The following is a 21,735-nucleotide window of genomic DNA, read 5'->3' as shown; positions in this document are numbered from 1 at the left end:
GGTCTTGTGAGTTATCAAAACAAAGCGGGGCTGCCAGGCTCAGTGCCCGCACAGCTCTACCTCGTCTCCTGCTAGCCCCAGCTTTGTCTGCTGGTGTACGTCTGTGTGTGTGTGTGTGCACGTGCGTGTGTGCACACGCAGGGCCGTCTTGCAGATGATGCCCTGGCCAGCCAGTTGCCATATGTCAGGGGTGAACGGGGGCCGGAAGGGCCAGCACGGCTTCCTGGGAATGCAGCCCCGCCCTTCCCACCAGCCAAGACTCTGCCTCTCTGCCCCAGCCTCTGTCCAGTGCCCCGTGGTCTGTGGCCTTGGAGTCAAAGGTGCAAATGCCGGCCCTCAACAGCCGTTGACCTCCATCGGTCTGAATGCCAGCTTCACGAAGACAGGGGGTTTTGTCTGTTCTTGCTCACTGCTGTCTTCCTGTTTCTAGGCACAGCTCCTGGCACATGGTACGTGCCACCCTGGGCGTGGGATGGACAAATGCCAGGCCCCCAGTGCCACCAAGATGCAGATTATTCAGGTCCTCCACCAGCCAGCCCAGGTCCCCTGGAGCCCACCTGGCTAGTGAGGAACCCTCCTCCCACAGCTTGGGCCTTGGACCTGGCAGGCTTGAGGGGACAGTGGGGGAGGGATTGGAGGGTAGGTAGGCCAGAGGGGCCCCTGTCAGCTGGCCTTGGCCTCAGCAGGATGTGGGGGTGCACAGAGTGGGGTGGGAGTCCAGGAAGCAACCCACTTCCTCCCCCTCCCACCTCAGGCCTCATTTGGTGAGGGCTAACAGCTTCGAGCCCTGAACTTCAGAGGGGAAGAAATGGGCGATTCCCTCTCACGCTGACATCTGACAGACTAACTTGCCCAGGATCACACACAGTCGATGCACAACAAAATGTGTTTCTGAAGAAATTCCTCTCAATCTCTCTGGGCTCAGCAACTGTCTTTTTAACCAACCCCTTTCACCCCCCAGTTTGCTGGCTAACAATACAAAATGAGCCTTTGTCCTTCGAGCCCACAGGTCCGTGTTTCTGTTTCATATTATCTCAGGGATATAGGATTTCTCTGACGTTTTTGCAGCCCCCCAGCCCCCACCTCTACTGAGGATTAGCTCTCTTCGGGAAGCACATGAAACACTATTTTCTATTGGTGGATTAGCCATGGGATTAAGGAATCTTGGCTAATTTACCTTCCTTGTGGCTTAAAAGCAGCTCCTTTTAAATGAACACAGACTTTTCCATCTTACTACTTACCCCCACAAGAGAAGGTATAAAAAGTGGGTCCACTCATCACCATCCATAAAACTGAATGCTCCTGGGACCCATGGGGTGCTACCCACACCAGGACAGAAGATCTGAGCTGCATATCCCACCCACACTGGCCTGAGTTCAAGCTCATCTCTTTGTCAGCCCTGGGCAGGCCACCAGGGAGGCAAGGGTCTAACCGGGACAGGCCCTAAGGTGCAGGATGCCAATCACTGCTCGGCCACAGGCTCTGCTGTACTCTGACTCCAGGGTGAGTCCAAACAGGGCTAAGCATGGGGCGTGAACCTTGGCTCGGACCACCTTCTGCATTCCAATTCTTCGGAAGTTGACTTCTCCAACAATCTGTAATCCAATGTGGTAGTTAATTTACCACAACCCGATAAAACACCATCATCCCAAGTCAGACAGACGGTCAGGTAGCTTGTTGGAGGCCTCAGGACCGTCTGGCAAGCAGGCTGTAGCCCTAGCCCAACAGGCCCAGCTCAGGGAAGAAGGGCTCACAGGATTCCCCTGTCCTGTCCAGGACCCACTGGCCCATGGTAGGAAACCTAGCCTCTCATCTTGGATGGTTTTCTGGAGCCACCAGCTGGGCCCAAATCAGAAGGGGGGGGGCATGGACCCGCTCCCTGAGAAGCCATGCCTCTCTGAGTTGAAAGCATCTTTCTGCCTTTTTTCATCCACCAAGGAAGAGGGTCTGTACCGGCAGTCCAGGCCCGGAGAGGGCCCTCCACGGGGCAGGGGGATGGAAGTGGCCAGCCCAGCTGTAGCTCTCCCTGCCCCTGTTCTAGCAGCGCTTCATTTGGGAGAGTGCCAAATGGACACAGGGTCAGCTGTGACTTGGTTCATCACAGAGCCATGTAGGCCGATTTGGGACTGCCTGTCACAACCAGAACACTCATAGGCCCCTTCATGTGGCCAGTGCTTAGCATCCTTCCCTGGAGGGCCCCTGTGTCCCCAGCGGAGCGCGAGCAAACCACCCGCAGTCCCCTTCTTCCCTCCTCTAGAGTAATCCCAGAGTCAGTCTGAACGAGATGCCCCTGCACGGGCCCTGTTATCCCACTCCAGCCCCCGCTCCCCCTCCCCCCGAGCTGAGCCGGCTCAGGGCCTCACAGGAGAACTCTCCTAGGACCGTGAACATTCTGCCCCCCCCCCCCCCCCCCCCCGAGGTAACCGCAGCCATCCCAAGCCCATCTGGTGGGCGGGGGCTTTCGGTCTGCAGCTTCTTTGGAGAGGGGAGGGGTACTTTGGCCATGAGGGCAGACAGCAGAGAAGACGGAGCTGCTGTGCAGCCCCCCACGCACTCATGAACACGAGCCTGTCCTGCCTTTGAGTGCCGCTAGCAGCACCAGCCTTTGCTTTCTGCTGCAAGGCCAGAGGAGCCCGTGGATACACTGCCAAAAAGAGCAACGGGGCTGGGGAAGGACCAGGGCCCAGCCCCTCCGCAGCCGGCTAGAGTCAGACCCCAAGTACGCCGCTGACACAGACCACGGAGTGTCCTGTCCCCAGGAAGCAGCCTCTTGACAGAGAAAAACAAATCTCTTGTCTCCAAACCCCAAGTGGCGGCAGCGCAGGCTGTCCTGAAGCTGACTTTGCCCAAGGGCAGCTCTTGAAGGTCTGTACAGAGGACGACAGCTAGACCCCCTCTGGTCTAGGTAGGCCAGGTGGCCAGAGGTGCTGATGTGGAGAGAGGGCCCGTGTTTGTGGGACCCGGCAATCACCACCCCAGGTCACTGCCCGTCTCTGAGGGCTGCATGCACCCTAGAAACAGGGGTCCTGGCAGGGGGTGGGGGCGGCTGGGCAGAAGACTTTCACTCTGCCCAGCCGACGAGCTGTTCCCTTCCCGACGAGTTCGGCCCGGGCGCACCTGGGAGGGCTGGCCCCCAGCTAAAATGGCACAACTGCTTAAAAATCGAGAGTCTGTTTGTACAAACAACAGTTCATCTGCCCAGGAAAGAGGTATCCCGAGAGCCCCAGAGAGTGGTCAGGCAGGCCCTGCGTTCCCACCTTCCCTACTGGCATGGAACTAGGCGCCTCACCCAAGCAGCCCATCAAAGAGGGAACTGCCAGGACCATGGTGGGGAGGGTCGGGATGTCTCAAAACAAACAGGCCATTCTATCTAACCCTCCAAAGCACACAGACAAAAATCCTTAGCCTTGTTGAGTTAGATCAGCAGAGTTACAACCTGGATATTTCACAAACTCAAATGTCAAGAGGCCCAAACCGGCGGGGCTGGGTGGGCCTGCCCCCGCCTGCTTCCCACTGCACGCATGTTCTAGTCCTGGAGCCCAGCGGCCCCTGGTGAGTCACAGGAACCTGAACGTGACATCACAGCATTGCTGTGGCCAGCCTGAAGCACGGGTGCCATAAAAAAACATAGTTGGAGCAGGAATTTCATGGTTTGGTATTTTTAAAAAGCAGCAAGATGTGAAACTAGAGTCGAAAATAACTCTGCTGTGGGCTTCTGAGGCAAAACCGCCAAGCCGTTTGTTGGGCCCAGGCCCCTCGCCGTAGCCTCCTCAGCTCCTGGGTACTGTCCACGCCTCAGCGCCCCACCCCTTGCCCTTGAGGAAGATCCAGGGACTCTGCAACTCCCAGACACCACCCAAACCTCTGTCACTCAGGAGTCGCAAAGGAAGCAAAGGGGGCCAACGCAGGAGGTGAGCTCATGCAGCAAGGCCAGCTGTGGAAAGCAGCCTCTCCCTCCTCACTGGTGAGTTTTCCAGCATCTGTGAAAGGGACCCCTAGATCACCTGACACACCCCCACAAGAACGTGAGAGGAAAGGTCCGAGCCTCTGTCTGGATACACATTGAATGCCCAACCCCAAGCAGGCAGGCCTGGCAGCCACAGGGCCCACCCTGGAGTCCTTCCTCAAAGGGAGGGGAGATGGGAAGGCGACTCATGGAAAGAAGGCCCTAAGGGAAGTCCCGGCCCCACGTGAGGTGCCGACCTCTGCTGCCTACCCCATGGGATAGGCGGATGGGCAGTGCCTAAAGGCTCCCCTCTACAGAGGAGGAACCCAAGGCTTATTCAGATCTACACAGACAGAAGGAGACAAAGCTGGGCCAGAGCAGCTGGGTCTTTTTTTCTGGACCTCACAGTCCTCTAAGGTTGAGCTAACTTTCTCAGGAAGAAAACAGCAGGTCAGTGACCCATGGTAGCCATAGGACAGGTGTGTGTTCTCTCTGTGTGTGTGTGTGTGTGTGTGTGTGTGTGTGTGTGTGTGTGTGTGTGTACAGGGTCATGAGAGGAAGAGGGGGTACCCACTCAACCCTAGCAGTTCCTGAGAATTCCCATGCCAGGTTTTGAGGAGCAGAAAGTTTCCAAAGAAAAACCTAAACTCGGGGCACCTGGGCGGCTCAGTCAGTTAAACATCTGCCTTCGGCTCAGGTCATGATCTCAGGGTCCTGGGATCGAGCCCCGCATTGAGCTGCTTGCTCACGGGGGAACCTGCTTCTCCTTCTACCCCTCCTCCTGCTTGTGTTCTCTCACTCTCTCTCTCAAATAAACAAAATCTTAGAAAGAAAGAAAGAAAGAAAGAAAGAAAGAAAGAAAGAAAGAAAGAAAGAAAGAAAGAAAGAAAAGAAAGGAAAAACCTAAACTCCATTGTTAGGAAATACATTTTCCCCAACAACCATTAGGATAACTGGATTCAAAGAACAGCTATCACGATAAGTATACATCTTTGAAGACCTTCAATCTTGGCCCAATGCCTGGGTCCAGGTTCAAGGCTCCCATCTAATGGGCCCCATGACCCAATCCCTGATTTTCAACAGCCCCCGTGTACCCCAGTCCCCCATCACCTCCTGGGCTCCCCTCCCTGGACCTGGGGAAAGATCTCTTCTTTCTCTCCCTCTAGTCAGACCACTAGAGTCTCACTGGCAGCTCAAGGGCATTCCTAGGACTCAAGTCCACCAGCTGCAGAGGCCTGTGGAATGTCCAGTCCCGACACTCCTGTGTTACCTGGCCAGCCTGGTACTTTCGCACACTTTCCCAGGAGCGCACGGACTTCGTGCTGTGCTCCACGGAACAGCCGGTGCTGGTCTAACAAATCCAGTTAACCAAGGGCTTCCCAACAGTGCTCAGAGACATGAGCTGGCTCGACGGTCCCCACTTTATAAGGCTCTGGGGAACAATGTCACCTGCCCAAAGTCACCCAGGGGATGAATGATGGGGTCGGTCCTCAAATCCAGGAGGACAGGTGTGTCCAAGCTGATGGGCAGGTGGCTCACTCTGCTCCCCACAGTTGGCAGGGCTGTGTAAGGCCAGACAGACCCCAGCTGTCTGGAACATGGCATCCAGCTGGGACTGGGGTCCAAGAAGCGCAGTGGAGGAATCAGTGAAGCCCCAAATAGCACCCTCACTGGGGTAAGGAAGGGTGTCTCATACACAAAGAAGGGCCAGGGCCAGGGGGTGTACTCTCTGGCCCGGGACCTCAGGGCCACCAGGCTCTGTGATCACAGAGCAAGAAAGTCTGGCCTTAACTCTCAGGAAGATCAAGTTTGGCTTGCAGATGGACTCCTTGATGAAGCCATCCCCGACTACCCCAAAACTCTCTAGCAGGGGAAGCTGGGAGCCCTGGCCTACAGTGGGTTGAGCTCAGGATCACCCGGCATCCTGGAGAAGTCCCAGGCTGAGTGGCCCCTGGGGCCGGTTACTCACACCCTATCCGTGCCTGGCATGATGCTAACTGCTGGGCACCAGGCGGGAAGATGACATGAAGGCCATGAAGGAGAGCCCTTGGAAAGTTGCAGGGCTCAGATAAACAGAGGGAGAAGGAAGATGACGAGGAGGACATGATCCCCACCCTCTGTGGACTTCCCATCTAAAACAACACTGTAGGGAGACCTGCCAGGCCAGGCCAAAGAGCACACCCACTTGGGAGATGGACAAAGGCCTATGAACTTTGCAACGCATTCCAAAGTTATCGCCCTGAACGGGTACACTTTTGAAGAACAATGTATGCATTTTATGGAAAAGGCATTCCTAAAAAAATAAAACAGTATAACCCCAACTGGGGAGTCAAAGGGCTGGATTTCAGATGCTGCACATGGCCCAAGGAGAGTTTACTTCCCAGGGGACGACAAGCCTTTTGCCCGCTTGCTGGCCCCAGACGCAGAGGGCTCAAGCAAGGAAGGGAACTTGCCACCTCCGCTGCGAGGGCTGAGGCATGGCTCTTCTGGGCAAGGAGATAGTGGGGACCGGGGGGGGGGGGCTGTTTCTGGTACAGCTGTGATCCCCCCGCCACCCCTGCCAGGCCCTGACTAATGACAAGGGCAGTACATGGTGCTGCTGAGCACTGCTCAGAGAGCCTCAGAGGAGCTAACACATCCAATCCTCACAGCAGGCCCGTGAAGTGGCTACTCTTATCAGCTCTGTGTTCCACATTTGGAAACTGAGGCACAGAGATTAGGCACCTTGCCCAAGGTCACTGGGATGTACACCCAAGCAAGCTGAGTCACCACTCTCCATGGGCGCGCTCAGCCGCCTGACCTCCGGGCCACTGAAGAGGATTGAAACTGGTCCCAGCCCTTCAGACTGGCGCAAACGGGCCACGAACATCCAGAGAGGAGGACGCAGTCACTGGGCCACACCAGCCTGCTGAGCGGGAAGGCAGGCTCTGAGGACTGTGAGCTTCCACAACGGGGTGTCCTGCTCATGTCACCCAGGGGCTGAAGGCTCTGTGACTCACTCAGTAAACATCCTCAGCCACTGCAGCCCCCACAGTTCTTCCTTGGAGGATGTTCTGCGGGATGGAGGACTGAAGGGCAACTTCCCTCTCAGAAGCCTCTTTGAAGTAGACTTCCTTGTGGGGGAGGGAAGGGGCAGTGAGGGGGGTGAGACAGAGAACAACATGATTCAGACAACTCTGAAGTAGGAGTCCCTGTTGGGGTAGCTGAGATAGCCCTGCCCCTCCAGAGCACAGAGGTACACCAAGATGGTGAGGAGTGCTCGCTGAGGGGGTAGCGTGTGAGGCCAACACCCACAGACCAAGGAGGCTCAGAGCCCAGCTGAGCGACCTACATGGGGAGCTATGCACAGCAGGGTCACCTGGCTCTAGGCCTCAGGGGAGCCTCTAGAGACAGGAAGCTGGTCCCAAGAGAAAGGAATGCTCAATCCCACAGGAGACAGCTCTGGCTGTCGCTCGGTCACCTCAGCTAGAGCCCCAAATCCAAGAGAGGAGGTACGTCTGGAAAACAACCAGCAACCAAGCTCAAGGACAGCATGCCAGTTAGCACAAATGCACCTCCTACCGCTTTGAAACTAGGCTGAGGCTTTGAGTGGGGGCTTCATCTGTGGAAACCAAGATTCCTCCTCAGGATGTGTCAAGTCCGTCAGGAACATTGAGGAATGCACACTGTTTGGCAGAGCAGGTGACTGGCTGACGGGCCTGGCATCTGGTCGGGGGTGGAGTGCTGTTTGGATCTGCAAAGGGGCTGGACGGTGTGAGGTAGGACAAGGGTGCCACACAGCCATCCGGACCCGGGGCCAGAGGCCCAGGCCACAAGAGAGCCTTCATTATTCTCGGTGATGCCAGTTTCTTACAAAATTACTATCACCCTCTGAACTGCTAACACATAACAAAACCCTGAAACACAGTGACGGGAAATGCTTCTAGTGCTATACTCCAATGAAGTGATCCAATGAAGCTATTTTTAACCATCTTCTCAGACTTAATTTCCAATTTTATCCTATAAAGTTCTAATTGATTCCACCTCCCTTGATCTCTCACTTGGCAAGGCTGTGAAGAACATGAGGCAGGCTCGGCAGTTTCTGACGCGTTCGAGGTGGGGGATGTGCACGTTGCTCATACCTCCCTTAGCACAGGCCTTCTTCTCAAGGGTTAACAGGCTTCCAGAAACGTCTGTCTGATGTACCTTTTGTCCCCACCATCCCCAGTCACTGATGCCTGACCTTTCCCTTCAAAGGTCCTTCCTTCCCTGGGCCCAAGGTGTGCAGTACCAGCCGGGATGCCACGACACGCCGTGGACCACGGGACATGACACACAGCTTTTCTCACTTGGCCCCAGATCCAGAGGGAAAGGATGGCACGCCACTGAAGCTCCATTTCTGTCAGAGACTCAGGGGTCCTTTGCCTTCCGCCCACCCCCTTGGTCTACCCACGAGCTGGCACAGGAGAAGGCGGTCTGCACCCACAGCTGAGGTGGGGAAGGGGCCTGACGACCTTTAAATCCTGCCTTGCCTGCCCCCCCCACCACCACCTCCATGCCCCACGCCAGCCATGCTGGGCTTTGCTCGTTGCTTGGATGTGCCCGTGGCCCCCTCCAGTCCTGCAGGCAGGCTGCTTCCCCTGCCAGGGCCACTCTCATGCGCACGGTGCTGGCTGCCACCTCTTGCCAGGGCATTCTGCTCTTAGGGAAACTGTGGCACTCCGATCCTGTATTAGCCACTGCCAGGTGTACCTACGCTCGAGGCCGGGGCCCACATCTGCCTTGCTGATGACACTGATCAGCCACCACCGCGAACATTTACTGAGCAGCTCCCTAGAGCCAGGCATAAGCCAAACACTTCCCACAGACTCATCTCCTTTAACCCTGACCACAAACAGAGTCTGTGACCACCGCATGTCACAGAGGAGCGCACCAGGGCTTGGAGAACCGAAGGGATTTTGCCAAGGTCGCTTTGAGGATAAGAGCAATGCCAGCTCAAAGCCAGAGCCTGGGCTCCCAGATGCCTTGACTCAGTGCTCACAGTTCCCTGGCATGCCCCTGGACTGTGCCCACCCCGCGATGAGCGGAATGAATGGGCAGTGTTTCCTTCAAAGCTCTGCTGTGGCCCAGGCCAGCCCTGGGAGGGAACACCCTGGCAGGATCTAGCACTGGTGATTCTGGGGTCCAGTGGCTTGGCCACAGCTCAGATGGCTCTGAGAGCCAGGACCTCAGGGCAGGCACTGCAACTTCATTAATTTGTGCTGGAAAGTAGGTCCATTATGATGATGTTTTTTAAAAATACAGCACCTGCTGCCCAACTTCAAATAGGCCAAATGCCAGGCCAAGTGGGGTGAGTGCACGTCACAGCCTACCTGGGTGAGGACGTCCAGCTGGCCCACAATGTGCTCCAGCGTGCTGGTCAGCGTCTGGGGCATGCTGATGGGCTCCTGGGGCTGGCTCTGCACCGACTCCTGACTCCTGCCTCTGCCGGGAGGGACGGGGAAATCCACATCTGGCTAAAGACAATGAAAAGAAAGGGAGTCCTTCAGTCCTCATTCAGGGCTTAAAGAAACACAGAAAGAAGAATAGCCCCTCCAAAGGATGAAGTGGAAAACCACCCACAAACTGGAAAACATGAGTTCCAAATACTGGTGAGAAATGCAGTGTGGTGGTACTCCCACATCCGGGCCACGCGCCACTTTCCAGGACTTCCTTTCTGAGCACAGGCCATGAGTGAGGAGTGCCATCCAAGCACATGGCAGCGAGGGCTGGAGGAGCCTGGGAGGGAGGGGCAGGTGGGCCGCTGAGTGCCCTCCGCTGCCTCCTCATGCCGCCCGCACCCCCCAGTAGGCCCCTCAGAGTCCAGGGACCCTGAAGCCCAGGCTGGCTCTGAAGTCACCCCTTTTCCTGGCAAGCTCAAGGCCCATTCCCCTCCCCCAGCATGGGCATGGCCTAGAACTGGGGGGGGGGGGTTCCAACCCCACCCAAGGGCAGAACCCCTGGGAAAACAGGCATTTTATGTGAACATCCAGATGGCTGGTGGGAGTCCTGTGCCTGGTGGGACAGGCACCCTGGGCTGTTGTAGATCACGTTCCAGGGATGTGAGGGATCAGTGTTCTTGCCTGAGAAGCTTCAGCTCCCAAATGCAGAAGCCAGCCTAACCTCTGCCACCACCACCCCCAAATACACGCCCACAATCACCAAGCACAGGTGATTTCCTAAGGGGACTCATCCCAGTCCGACATGGGTCCCCCCAAATTCAGGCACCACTCTATATACAGATGAACGCTTCTCCTAGCCCAGGAAGCACTGTGCATGTGTTCAGTAGGGTGGGATTCCCAGAGCCACCGGGTTCCCGAGGACACAGTCGGCAGATGCCCCAGTTTTGGTCTTGGAACCTTCCTCTGTGGACTTGCTCCCTGAAGGAATGACGTACTTGGTGAGACTCTCACTCTCGGCCGGCCCCAAAGCCCCAGTAACCCATAAAGGCAGCCACACTTGGGGTTCAGGATTTTAAACCACGACCTCACAAACTTCCAAATGTTACCACGTCACTCCCTGGCTTTGCCAGTCCTCCAGGGCTTTCCATTGCCTTTGGGAGAAAATTCGAGCCCCCTGACAAGGCACCCCACTCTAGCCTACCTCCTTCCACAGCTCCCCTCCCGCCCAGTTCCCAAGGTCCCTCCTACTGGAAGGCCCTCATCCACCCTTCCTTTCCCCTGCCCCCAGCATCCTGGCCTCCATTCGCTTTGCAACCCTGAACGCCTGATGGGCAGCGCCTCTGTGCCTCCCACACGCCTGTGCCTGCCCCACCCCTGCCCTGTTCCTCCAGCCACTCCATCTCCAGGGCCAGGACACACAAGTGGGACGGACCAATGCCGGCCTGCCCACAGGGCCCACTGCCCGTCCATGGGTCCGCGTCCCTCTCCCTGTCTCCTGCCTACGCCCATCACCCCTGTCCCTTCTGAATCTAGGACATCACTGGGCTCACGGCTTGCCAGCTACCCATGTGCCACAGAGCCTCGGCAACTCCACCCAGCTGGCAGAGTATACTGGCTACGACTGGGGCTCACCTAGGCTGCCTGCACACGTGCCACCAGCAGTCGGCTTGCATCTCTGAGTCTGCCCATCTCCTGGATGAACCCACAGTGGCCCAGCCCTAGGAAGATGCTCTGCTCTGGACATGCTCACCTGGGCGGGCATCAGAGTCCTAGAAGCGAATCAGCCCAGGACAGGGTTCCCAAGTAGCCAGGGAGGGCAGTTTGGCACATGGACCCTACCGCCTATTTTCCTTTATTTGGAAAGTGTTCTAGTCTCATAGATAGCAAACTCTCCAGTGCATGTCCTTTTGAACCCGGAAAAACACAGGCTCTGGAGGTGAGAGAGAATCTGAAGATGAGACACAGAGCTCGAGGGGTGTTCTCGAAAACAGGAGCAGCGTCCTGCGTGCAAGCCCATCATGGGCGGGTCAGCTGCGTGCTGCAGCCGCTCTGTAAGCCCTTCACCCACCAGGGCCGGCCCCCCCAACCCCCCGCCCCCCGCCAAGTCCTCCAGAAGTCCATGGGCTTGGCTAGTGCAGCCCTGACAGGTGTGGGGGTTTTCCTCCTGTTTTGTAATGCAAGCGCTTGACTTCTTGACTGCCCAGGCATCCACTTCAGAGAGGCATCCACTCGAAGAGGGCTATCTTGAATAAACACGCTGCTGCCGCCCACGACCAGGTAAAGGGCTGGGCCACCCCCCACCATGGAGGCTCCTTTGTTTCCCAGATCTTGGTAGATTTTGTTAACTGACCATATGGCCACGTGGTTTTTTCTTAAATTCCCACTCTTATGTTTAAAATTCACCATTAAAGAGTGAGCCCTGAAAATCCCTAGGCCTCTACCCTCAATCCCAATAAAAGTGGAACCCCAGGCACTCGCTCCCTCTACCCTCTACCCTCACCCTTGCTGTGTGGCCTCACGTGTGTTATTTCTAGGTCTTGTAAGTAATAAACCTTCATTTTTTCAAAGGTTCCTGATGGTTACTGCTGAAGTGTGTCTTGTAATTATAAGAACTATGAGGGCCAGTTTCAACCACAACATTGGTTCTCGACAGGCCGTGGCACACAGTCTCAGATCCCAATGCCTATGCAGGAGTCCACCCCAAAAGGAAATGTTCCAGAAGCCTCAACCAGCCCTCACCTCCCTGCAGCAGCCCCCGGACCTAGGCGGCAACGTCAAGAGCCAGCAGAGTGCAGTGGGGAAGAGCAGGGATTCAGACAGGCCTTGGCCGACATCTGAGCTCCAGGACTGATCAGCGAGGTGGCCCTGGGCAAGAGGCTTAACCTCCCGGGCCTCCACTTTCTCATCTGCAAGATGAGGGTGATGATTGGGCCTGCCCCCCGCCCCAAAGGGCTGGGCTGTGAAAGGAACTTCTCTAAAATCAGCAGCAGGCCTTTCTTGAGAAGCGGCTCCAGCCCTGTGCCCACTGCTTCCGAAGGACCCCCCCCCCCACTTCCAGACATGCACACTCTTCCTTTGGACAGTGGGTCCCCAGGGCTCCCTCAGGAAAGGCCACGAGAGGGAGGGCGGGAGCCAGGCAGCCCTCCGTCCCGACAGCCAGCATCCTCAAGGAGTGGCCAGACGGGTGCTGCCGGCTGCCTGGGAAGGACAGAATGGAAATTCTGAGTGTTTCTGAAAAACGGCCCAGAAGCTGACAGCGCCGAGCCGAGGCTCTGGAAGCACAGTGATGATGGGGAGTGGGGGGGAGCAGGGGGAGCACCGCTGACTCGCAGCAGGAACCCTTCTGAGCCCAAACGGAGCTAGCTCCAAAGGTGCACTGAGGACAGCAACTGCGAGCCGAGGCAGGGAGGCAGCCTTCGGAGGGCGGGGCCGCGGGAACCGCCCTGTTCCCCTGCCTACTCCCAGCTCGCACGGGCTGCGGCCAGGTTACAAGGGAGACGGAAGCTCCGAGGGCAAGGGACCGTCGGGAGGGCCTCCTCACAAGCCCAGGGTCCCGCCTGGCCCAGGCTATTCCTCTGGCCGCGCCATCTGGTCCTCGCCTTACCTTCCCCAGGACACGGCCCCTTCTGCTTGCCGTCCGCTCTCTCACCGGCGGACAGGACAGCACTGCACGCGCCACCAGGCCAGCGCATGTTGTCCACCTGTTACCTGCCGCGTGCCAGCGCTTATACATGTCACTTCATTTAGTCCTTACCGCGGCCCTTCACAGCAGGCATTATTAAGCTTACTTTTCAGATGGGGAAGCAGGTTCGGGGAGGTTAGAGGTCTTGCTCGAAGTCACCCAGGAAATGACAGAGCTGGGATCGGAACCCCCAGCAGAGGCAGTCCCCTGACATCAGGCAGCCTCTGACAGGTGACACGGCCTGCAGTTTTGCCCCCACGTGCCTTCCACATACATCCGGCATCGAACACTTCCTGCATCAACCCCTGCACCGCCCCCCTCCCGGCCGCCTGCCCGGCACAGAGCTGAACACAGAGCAGGCCCTCCACACACACACTGGCCACCTCCGAGAGCCCAGGCCCCCACGGTGACATTCCTGGGTAATGAAACCTTGCCAAGGCAAAGGGCCCGCGGCCCTACCCCACAGCACCCTGGAGATGCGTGCTTCCCAGGGCTGGGCAAACAAGCGATAAGCAGAGATAAGGAGATGACGAACGGGAGTGGGAAGGGACGCACGCACTGGGCTGTGAGCAATGACAGTGACGGAACACCCGGGGTAGCAGGTGAGGGGGAAATGCCGTCAGTGCTCTGCCTGTTCAACATCAAAGGGTCCCAGGGGCCCAGGCGGCGGTTCTCAGGGACAAGGACATCGGCACACACACACTACGTACCTACACAGCTGCACCGAGCTGACAGCTTTCATTTTTGCCAAATACAAACCTCTTAACGTCAACAGAAAAAAAGGTGAAGACTCAGAAGAGCCAAATCTCTTTCACTTCGTGGAAATCTCACTTGGGGTCCGTAGGTGCCCCCTCTCACCCCGCCCTGGTATGGGATCCTAGGCTCTCATAGCAGGTTCATCTTCTGCTCGCCTCAGTTTCTGTTGCCACCGGCCTGTCCCAGGCCACCAGGAGCTCAGCACTTTGCACACAGTAGAAACTGCAGAAATATCTCGTTGATCTCAGCCACTCGAACACATGGGTCACCAACCCATACGTTTATTAAAAAACAAAACAACAAAACAGCTCGTAGGTCTTCCTTGTGACAAGCAATCAACCCATCTGGACTGACTATGGTCTCACTGGTTCATCATCAAGATGTAGATATGGATAAGGAACCCCTGCCTAGGATGTAGAAAGTTGGGGAAAACATTAAGCCCAACCTAACAAGAAAAAAGCCGACAATCCTAAAGAATCATAACTTTCTTAAATCAGAGAACTGAAGTCACAAAACAAACAACTAACCTGAAATCTAAGGAAAGAGAGACTCTTCTAAGGAAACCAAAGTGAGAGCATCAACTCACCTCTGGCAAAGCATGGGAGGAAGGGACACTGAGTGCTACACAAGTGGGTGAGAAGAACGGGGTTAAGCCAACACATTGCTAGAGGCTGAGTGTAGAGAGGGTGAGAGTGAAGAACCCCTGAGAGCCACGGACACAAGGGGGAATTTGTGCCCACCCACAGGTTTCTCATAGACTTCCACTGGGCGTTCATGAAAAAGACTGGGGGCAGGGCAGGAGATGGGAGAAAACCATCCTTGAGGGTGCAGACCTGGAGGAAGGGAGCGGGCACGAAACCTTTCTCCCTACAAAACAAAACCTGTAAGCTACTGGGAGGAGAGCAAAGAAAGATAAAAATCCTCTGCCCTTGGTGGGAGAGGCAAGAAACCATCCTGAGCCAAGATCACTCGGGCCTCCTATGGCTGAGGGAGGGGATGGACTACTAAGAATGCCCTACTACTGAGACCCAGGGATGTAAGGCCTGCCTAAGACTGAAGCTGGGGCCAGCACAACAGAGAAGACCTGCAACAAAGCCAGCCACCACCAAGAACCAAGGACCAGCAGCCTACTGCTGGGGTAGGGGTAAGAGCATGGAAATAGATGCCCTCTGAGGCACAGGCCCCAGAGGAAGGTTGATAGCTGGGGATGGAGCAGGAACACTGAGAACAATCCTCCTACACCCAGGCCTTACCCTAAGTACACAATAACACTAAACTCAGCTCAACTCCTGATAAGACTATTTACTTCTGTCTCTACTATCCTAACCATGATGTATGCATTTAATCAAAAATTATGAGACATACAAAAAGGCAAGGAAAAAAACCCCACTGTCAGACAGAAAGCAATCAGCAGCGGCGCCTGGATGGCTCAGTCGGAGCGTCTGCCTTCGGCTCAGGTCATGATCCTGGAGTCCCGGGATTGAGCCCCACATGGGGCTCCCTGCTTGGCGGGAAGCCTGCTTCTCCTTCTCCCACTCCCCCTGCTTGTGTTCCTGCTCTCACTACCTCTCTGTCAAATAAATAAATAAAATCTTAAAAAAAAAAAAGCATTCAGCAGAATCAGATGACTTTGACGTTGGCACTATCAGACATAAAATTTAAAATAACTATGACTAGTATGTTAAAGGTTGTACTGCAAAGTGTGGACAACACACATGGATAGATGGGGAATTCCACCAGGGAGGTAGAAATTATAAGAGTCCATGAAAATGCTAGAAATCAGGGCGCCTGGGTGGCTCAGTTGGTTAAGCGACTGCCTTCGGCTCAGGTCATGATCCTGGAGTCCCTGGATCGAGTCCCGCATCGGGCTCCCTGCTCGGCAGGGAGTCTGCTTCTCCCTCTCCCGCTCCCCCCTCTCATGCTCTCTCTCTCATTCTCTCTCTCTCAAATAAATAAATAAAATCTTTAAATAAAAAAAAAAAAAAGAAAAAAAAGAAAATGCTAGAAATCGGAAACCCAGTAACAGAGAGGAAGAATGGCTTTGACGGGCTAATTGGTAGGCTCAGCCCAGCTGAGGAAAATGAATCAATGTCCTTCAACATTGATCAGTTCCTCAAACTGACACAATAGGGGGGGAAAAAACCCAGAACAGAGCATCCATAAACTGTGAGACAATATCAAATTGTCTAACATGGGGGCGCCTGGGTGGCTCAGATGGTTAAGCGTCTGCCTTCGGCTCAGGTCATGATCCCAGAGTCCTGGGATCGAGTCCCGCATCGGGCTTCCTGCTCCGCGGGAAGTCTGCTTCTCCCTCTGCCTCTCTCTCTCTCTCTCTGTCTCTCATGAATAGATAAATAAAATCTTTAAAAAAAAAAAAAAAAATTGTCTAACATGTGTGACTGGAATCCCAGAAGGAAAAGAGAGAGAAAAGAGACATTTCTTATAGAGCAAGTTTGGTGGTAGCAAATTTTCTCAGCTTTTGTCTGAAAAAAAGTCTTTATTTCTCTTTCATTTTTAAGAGGTATTTTTGCTAAGTACAGAATTCTGGGTTGACAGTCTTTTTCTTTCAATACTTTAAAAATGTTACTCCAATGACTTCTGGATTGTATAGTTTCATATGAGAATTCTTCTGTGGTTCTTACCTTTGATCCTCTGTATACAATGTCACTTTTCTGTCTACCTTCAAGATTTTCTCTTAATCTTTGGTTTTCAGAAGCTTGAATGTAATTTGTGCAGAGTTTGTTTTTGTTTTTTATTCAGCCTTTTTTCCTTTTTCTGAGCTTTTTAGATCTGTGGTTTGATGCCTTTCATTAATTTTCAAAAATCCTTGGCCATTTTCAATAGCACCAAAAATCATGAAATGTGTTATTACTTTCCTACAGTTGCTCTAACAAATTGTCACACTTGGTGACTTAAAACAACAGAAATTTATTCTCTCCGTGTTCTGGAGGCTAGAAGTCCAAAATTAAGGTATCAACAGGGCCCCCTTAGTGCTTAGTGGAAGGACTAAGAGAGAATCCTTTCTTGCCTCTTCCAGCTTCTGGTGGCTCCAGGATTCCTTGGTTTATGACTGCAAAACTGTAGTCTCTACCTCCATCTTCACATGGCCTTTTCCTCTCTCCATGTATCTCTTGTAAGGACACTTGTCATTGGATTTAAGGCCAACCCAATAATCCAGGATAATCTCATCTCGAGATTTATCTTAACTTCATTGGCAAAGACCCTCTTTCCAAATAAGATCACATTCGCAGGTTCTGGGGGTCAGTCAGGACAGACCTATTTTTGAGGAGGCCACCATTCAACCCACTACAAAATGCTTAGACATAAATCTAACAACATATATGCAAAATCTGTACGCTGAAAACTATAGTACACTGAAGAGTAGAATCAAAGAAGACCAATATCGATGAGGAGATACACCATGTTTGCATACTGAAGGCTCAATTTTGCTGAGATATCAGTTCTCTCTGAAATCAGCTATAGGAAACAAGAAGCCGATTCTAAAATTGATATGAAAAGGCAAAGCAACTAGAGAAGTCAAAAAAATTTTGAAGAAAAGAAGAAAATTAGAAAAATCACATTACCTGATTATAAGACTTAGTTTAAAGCTACAGCAATCAAGACAGTGTGGTACTGGTAAAAAGAGAGATGCATAGATCAATGGAACAAATGCAGTCCAGAAATATACCCACAGATATCTGGTCAATTAATTTTTAATGAAGGTACACAAACAACTTAGTAAAGACAGTTGCTGGAACAACTGGATATCCATATGTAAAAGAATGAACTTTGGTACATACTTCGTACCACATATAAAAAATAACTAACTCAGGGCGCCTGGGTGGCTCAGTCGTTAAGCGTCTGCCTTCGGCTCAGGTCATGATCCTGGGGTCCTGGGATCAAGCCCCACATCGGGCTCCTTGCTCGGCAGGGGGTCTGCTTCTCCCTCTGCCTCTGCTGCTCCCCCTGCTTGTGCTCTCTCTCTCTGTCAGGTAAATAAATAAAAATCTTTAAAAAAATAAATAAATAACTCAAAATGGATCCCAGACCTAAATGTAAAACCTAAAACTGTAATATTTGTATAAGCTTTTCTTCTAAAACATAGGTGAAAATCCTTGTGACCTTGGATTAGGCAAAGATTTCTTAGGTATGACACCAGAAGCATGACCCATAAAAGAAACCGTTGGTAAAATGACTTCATCAAAATTAAAAACTGCTCTTTGAAAGACACTGTTAAGAAAATGAAAACACAAACTACAGACTGGGAGAAAATATTTGCAAGTCACATATCTGGTAAGGACTTGTACCCACAATATATAAGAACTTTCAAAACTCAATGAGAAGACAACCTAATTAAAAGAAAAAAAAAAACCAAAGATTTGAACAGACACTTCACCAAAAAACATATAAAGATGGCAAGCAAACACATAAAAGATGCTCTACACATCATTAGCTGTTAGGAAAATGCAAGATAAAAATCACAGTAAGAGAGACGCCTGGGTGGCTCAGTCGGTTGGGCATTTGCCTTCAGCTCAGGTCATGATCCTAGGGTCCTGGGATCAAGCCCCATGTCGGGCTCCCTGCTCAGGGGGGAGCCTGCCTCTCCCTCTCCCTCTGCTACTCCCCCTGCTCTCTCTCTCAAATAAATATCTTTTGAAAGAAAAAAAAAAATCACAGTAAGATACCAGTATACACCTAGTAGAATGGTCTAAAGTTAAAAAGCCAAAAATACCGAGTGTTGGCAAGGAGGTAGAGAAATTCAAACTCAAGACACTGCTGGGGAGAATGTAAGATGGTACAACCACTTCAGAAAAGAGTCTGACAGTTACTTGAAAGGCTAAATATACACTTGTTATGTCCCAGCCATTCCACAGCTAGGTATGTACCCAAGAGAAAGGGAAATATATGTCCGTATAAAGATAAGTACATAAAAGTTAACAGCAGCTTTATTTGTAATAGCCGAAAATTGAAAATAACCCAGATGTTCACCAACAGGCAGATAAACAAATTGTGGTGTATGCATTCTACGGAGTACTACTCAGCAATAAAAAGAAATGAACTATTGATACATGTAACAACATGGGTGAATCTCAAAATAATTAGGCTAAGTGAAAAAAAAAAAACAACAGACCAAAAAGAATAATATAATTACATGATTCCATTTATATCAAATTCTGAAAAACACACACCGATTTGTAGTGACAGAAAGCAGATTAGTGGTTGCCTATGGCTGGAGGGGGAAGGAAAAGATTGATATAAAGAGGCAAAAAAGAATTTTTGGTATGATGGGAATATTCTGTACTTTGATCATGGTGGTGATTAACTGTACATGTCTATCCAAACTCATAGAGCAATTCACTTTTTAAAGATTTTATTTATTTTAGAGAGAGAGACAAGGCATGCAAGTGGGGGGAGGAGCAGAGGGGGAAGGAGAGGAAGGGGGTAAGGAATCCCAAGCAGACTCTGCGCTGAGCACAGAGCCCGATTATGTGGGGCTCAATCTCATGACCCTGAGATCATGACCTAAGTTGAAACCAAGAGTCAGATGTTTAACCGGCTGAGCCACCCAGGCACCCCAGCGGTTCATTTTTTAAAATGGTGAATGCTGAGGCGCCTGGCTGGCTCAGTCAGTAGAGCATGCAACGCTTGATCTCAGGGTGGTGAGTTCAAATCCCATGTTGGACGTAAAGCTTACTCAAAAAAAAAGAATGAATAAACAAAATGGTGAATGCTACGATTTGTATGTTAATAAGCCTGACTTAAAAAAAAAAAAGATGCAGTTACAACTGAAATACCCCTAGAAACCCAACCTGCCCATCACATGGCACTGCACTTGACACTACCCATCACGGCCACTCTGTACTCAAGGTGATCACTACCTCTCCATTGGACATCACCAATGGGCAAACCCCCAGGCTAAAGACCCCAGGAGAGGCCCATGAGGCCCACCACTGGCCTGGGGATTACAGTTCCCAGACGCAGAAAACCAGCTCACGTTTCAGTGCAGTTCAATTCCCAAAGCCTCAGTCTCCCTGGTCATCAGCGGAGGTCCCCAGGCAGCGGCCACCCCGTCTGTGGAATGTCAGGCCCCAGCCGCTCAGGGGTCCCTATGCAGCTTGACAGTCAGGAGCAAGCAAGGTCTGCACACACCTGGCCAGCAGCCAGCAGTGGTCGGAGATTTACCATAAAGATGCTGTGAGCTGATGTGACCGAACACCCCCTCTGGTTAAGTGGGTGGTCAATTATTAACACCTGCTCAAGGTGGAAATTTCTCCTTTTCTTTTATTTATTTATTTTTTTTAAATTTTTTTAAAAGATTTTTATTTATTCATTTGCGAGAGAGACGGAGAGAGAACAAGCAGAGGGAGAGGGAGAAGCAGGCTCCCTGCTGAGCAAGGAGCCCGATGCGGCACTCGATCCCAGGACCCTGGGATCATGACCTGAGCCGAAGGCAGACGCTTAACCATCTGAGCCACCCAGGCGCCCTCTCCTTTTCTTTTAATCTCTAACACTGGACCTTGCTGCCTGCTCGGCCTGTTCTGGAAACAAACTCTGTCACAGACAAAAGCACCCAGGAACTGGTCCACGGCTTGACTCTGGGCCAGAAAGGGGAGAGGAAGGTGACTTGGGCCCAAGATCTGGGCTGTTTCACTGGTACCCAACTTGTATAGAACCAGGCGGCAGTCTGGCTGGCCATGGCCCACTTAAAACACCAAAGCGTGTCAGTGTGTTTCCAAAGCAGGACTGAGCACAAAACTGGAAGAAATGGACAGACACACACACCATGATTAAATCTTTTCAACTTAATCTTTCATTCAACTGCTCGTCGCATAGTCTGCTAAGTGAGGGTGCAGAGATTTGTGGACACATTTCTTACCGTCTTTGCCTTGGGCCTTTGGCTCTGACAATTTGCCCTCATGAAAAGTTAATGGGTGTCTATGTCTGCCTGCCTCTGTTTGCTAAACCTGATCCTGGCCAGGAGAGCAGAAAAGAGGACAGAGCTCACTTGAGCTCACACTTCTCTCCAGCTCTTCAAGTGGAAAAAAGGCACGGCCGTTTTTTCAAATCGGAGTTCTAAAGAAACCTGGTACCGTATCCACCACACATATTTGTGGACTAGATATACAACAGCCTTGTTTGCCCTATAATTTAGAGTTCCGGCCTGGAGTCCAACAAGAGAGAAAACTTCTGGTTCTAAACATAGCGCTGAACCCAAGAGGAATTCTGGTGTCTTAAAATCATCTAATTGTTCGACAATCTTGCCAATGTTCTTCCAAGCCAGCCTAAGTATGAGTATGGGATTTGGTTACCGTGTTGGCTTTTATCTAGAGTATGAATGTGCAAGGGTATTTTCGTGTGTTCCCCATAGCAGGCTCCCAAGGAGGGCAGGGTGCTGGGTCATCTGTGCGCACAGAGGGAGCCAAGAGGCTCAGGGACACAGGGCCTGGGGCCAGCAGGGCAGCCTCTGAACTGAATTAAACGCTCTATGACAACGGATCACATTTGGGTAAGAGCCATCCCTTGACCCCAGGCCCCCACTGACCGGAAGGGGATAGGGTGTCCTCTGAACTAAGAATTGTGAAGGGGTCGAAGGATGGGTCTAAAATGGATGAGGGATCCACATGCTTGACCCACTCTGGGACTCCAGGTAGCTCGGCCCACTCACCCCACAGTCCTCTTCTCAGAGAGTGGTCCCTTTGAGGCGAGTGGCATCCTATCATACCTGGGTCAGTCATAGACCTGCCTGGCACGTTGGGAGATGCTAAATGCACAAACCAAGGAACCCCATCTCCTCACCCAGGCTCAAAGCAAGACTGAGGCCTCTATACCCAGGCTCGAACACCACTCCTGGGCTCCACCCCTAGCGACCTCCAGCTGCCCCCCGGCCACACTCTCCGAGAGTTTCCAAGTATCTCCCCCCACACAAGAGG

At 52.6% G+C, this 21,735-nt stretch overlaps 1 protein-coding gene across 5 annotated transcripts in view; it reads right to left on the bottom strand.

Annotated features, from left to right (window-relative positions):
• POC1A (POC1 centriolar protein A) overlaps nucleotides 1-21,735 on the bottom strand; it is a 69,814-nt gene that overhangs the window by 10,432 nt on the left and 37,647 nt on the right. For 4 of the 5 annotated variants that reach the window (XM_078077554.1, XM_078077550.1, XM_078077545.1 and 1 more), the window contains one exon: nucleotides 9,298-9,441. In XM_078077554.1, the coding sequence (XP_077933680.1) occupies nucleotides 9,298-9,441 (144 nt within the window). Of the gene's footprint in view, nucleotides 1-9,297; nucleotides 9,442-17,583; nucleotides 17,790-21,735 lie in introns of those variants that run through there. The other variant, XM_078077555.1, reaches the window with a different exon arrangement.

The sequence above is a fragment of the Halichoerus grypus genome, chromosome 1 (assembly GCF_964656455.1).
Source record: "Halichoerus grypus chromosome 1, mHalGry1.hap1.1, whole genome shotgun sequence".
NCBI classification, from domain to species: Eukaryota; Metazoa; Chordata; class Mammalia; order Carnivora; family Phocidae; genus Halichoerus; species Halichoerus grypus.
This window is presented reverse-complemented; position numbering and strand designations above follow the sequence as displayed.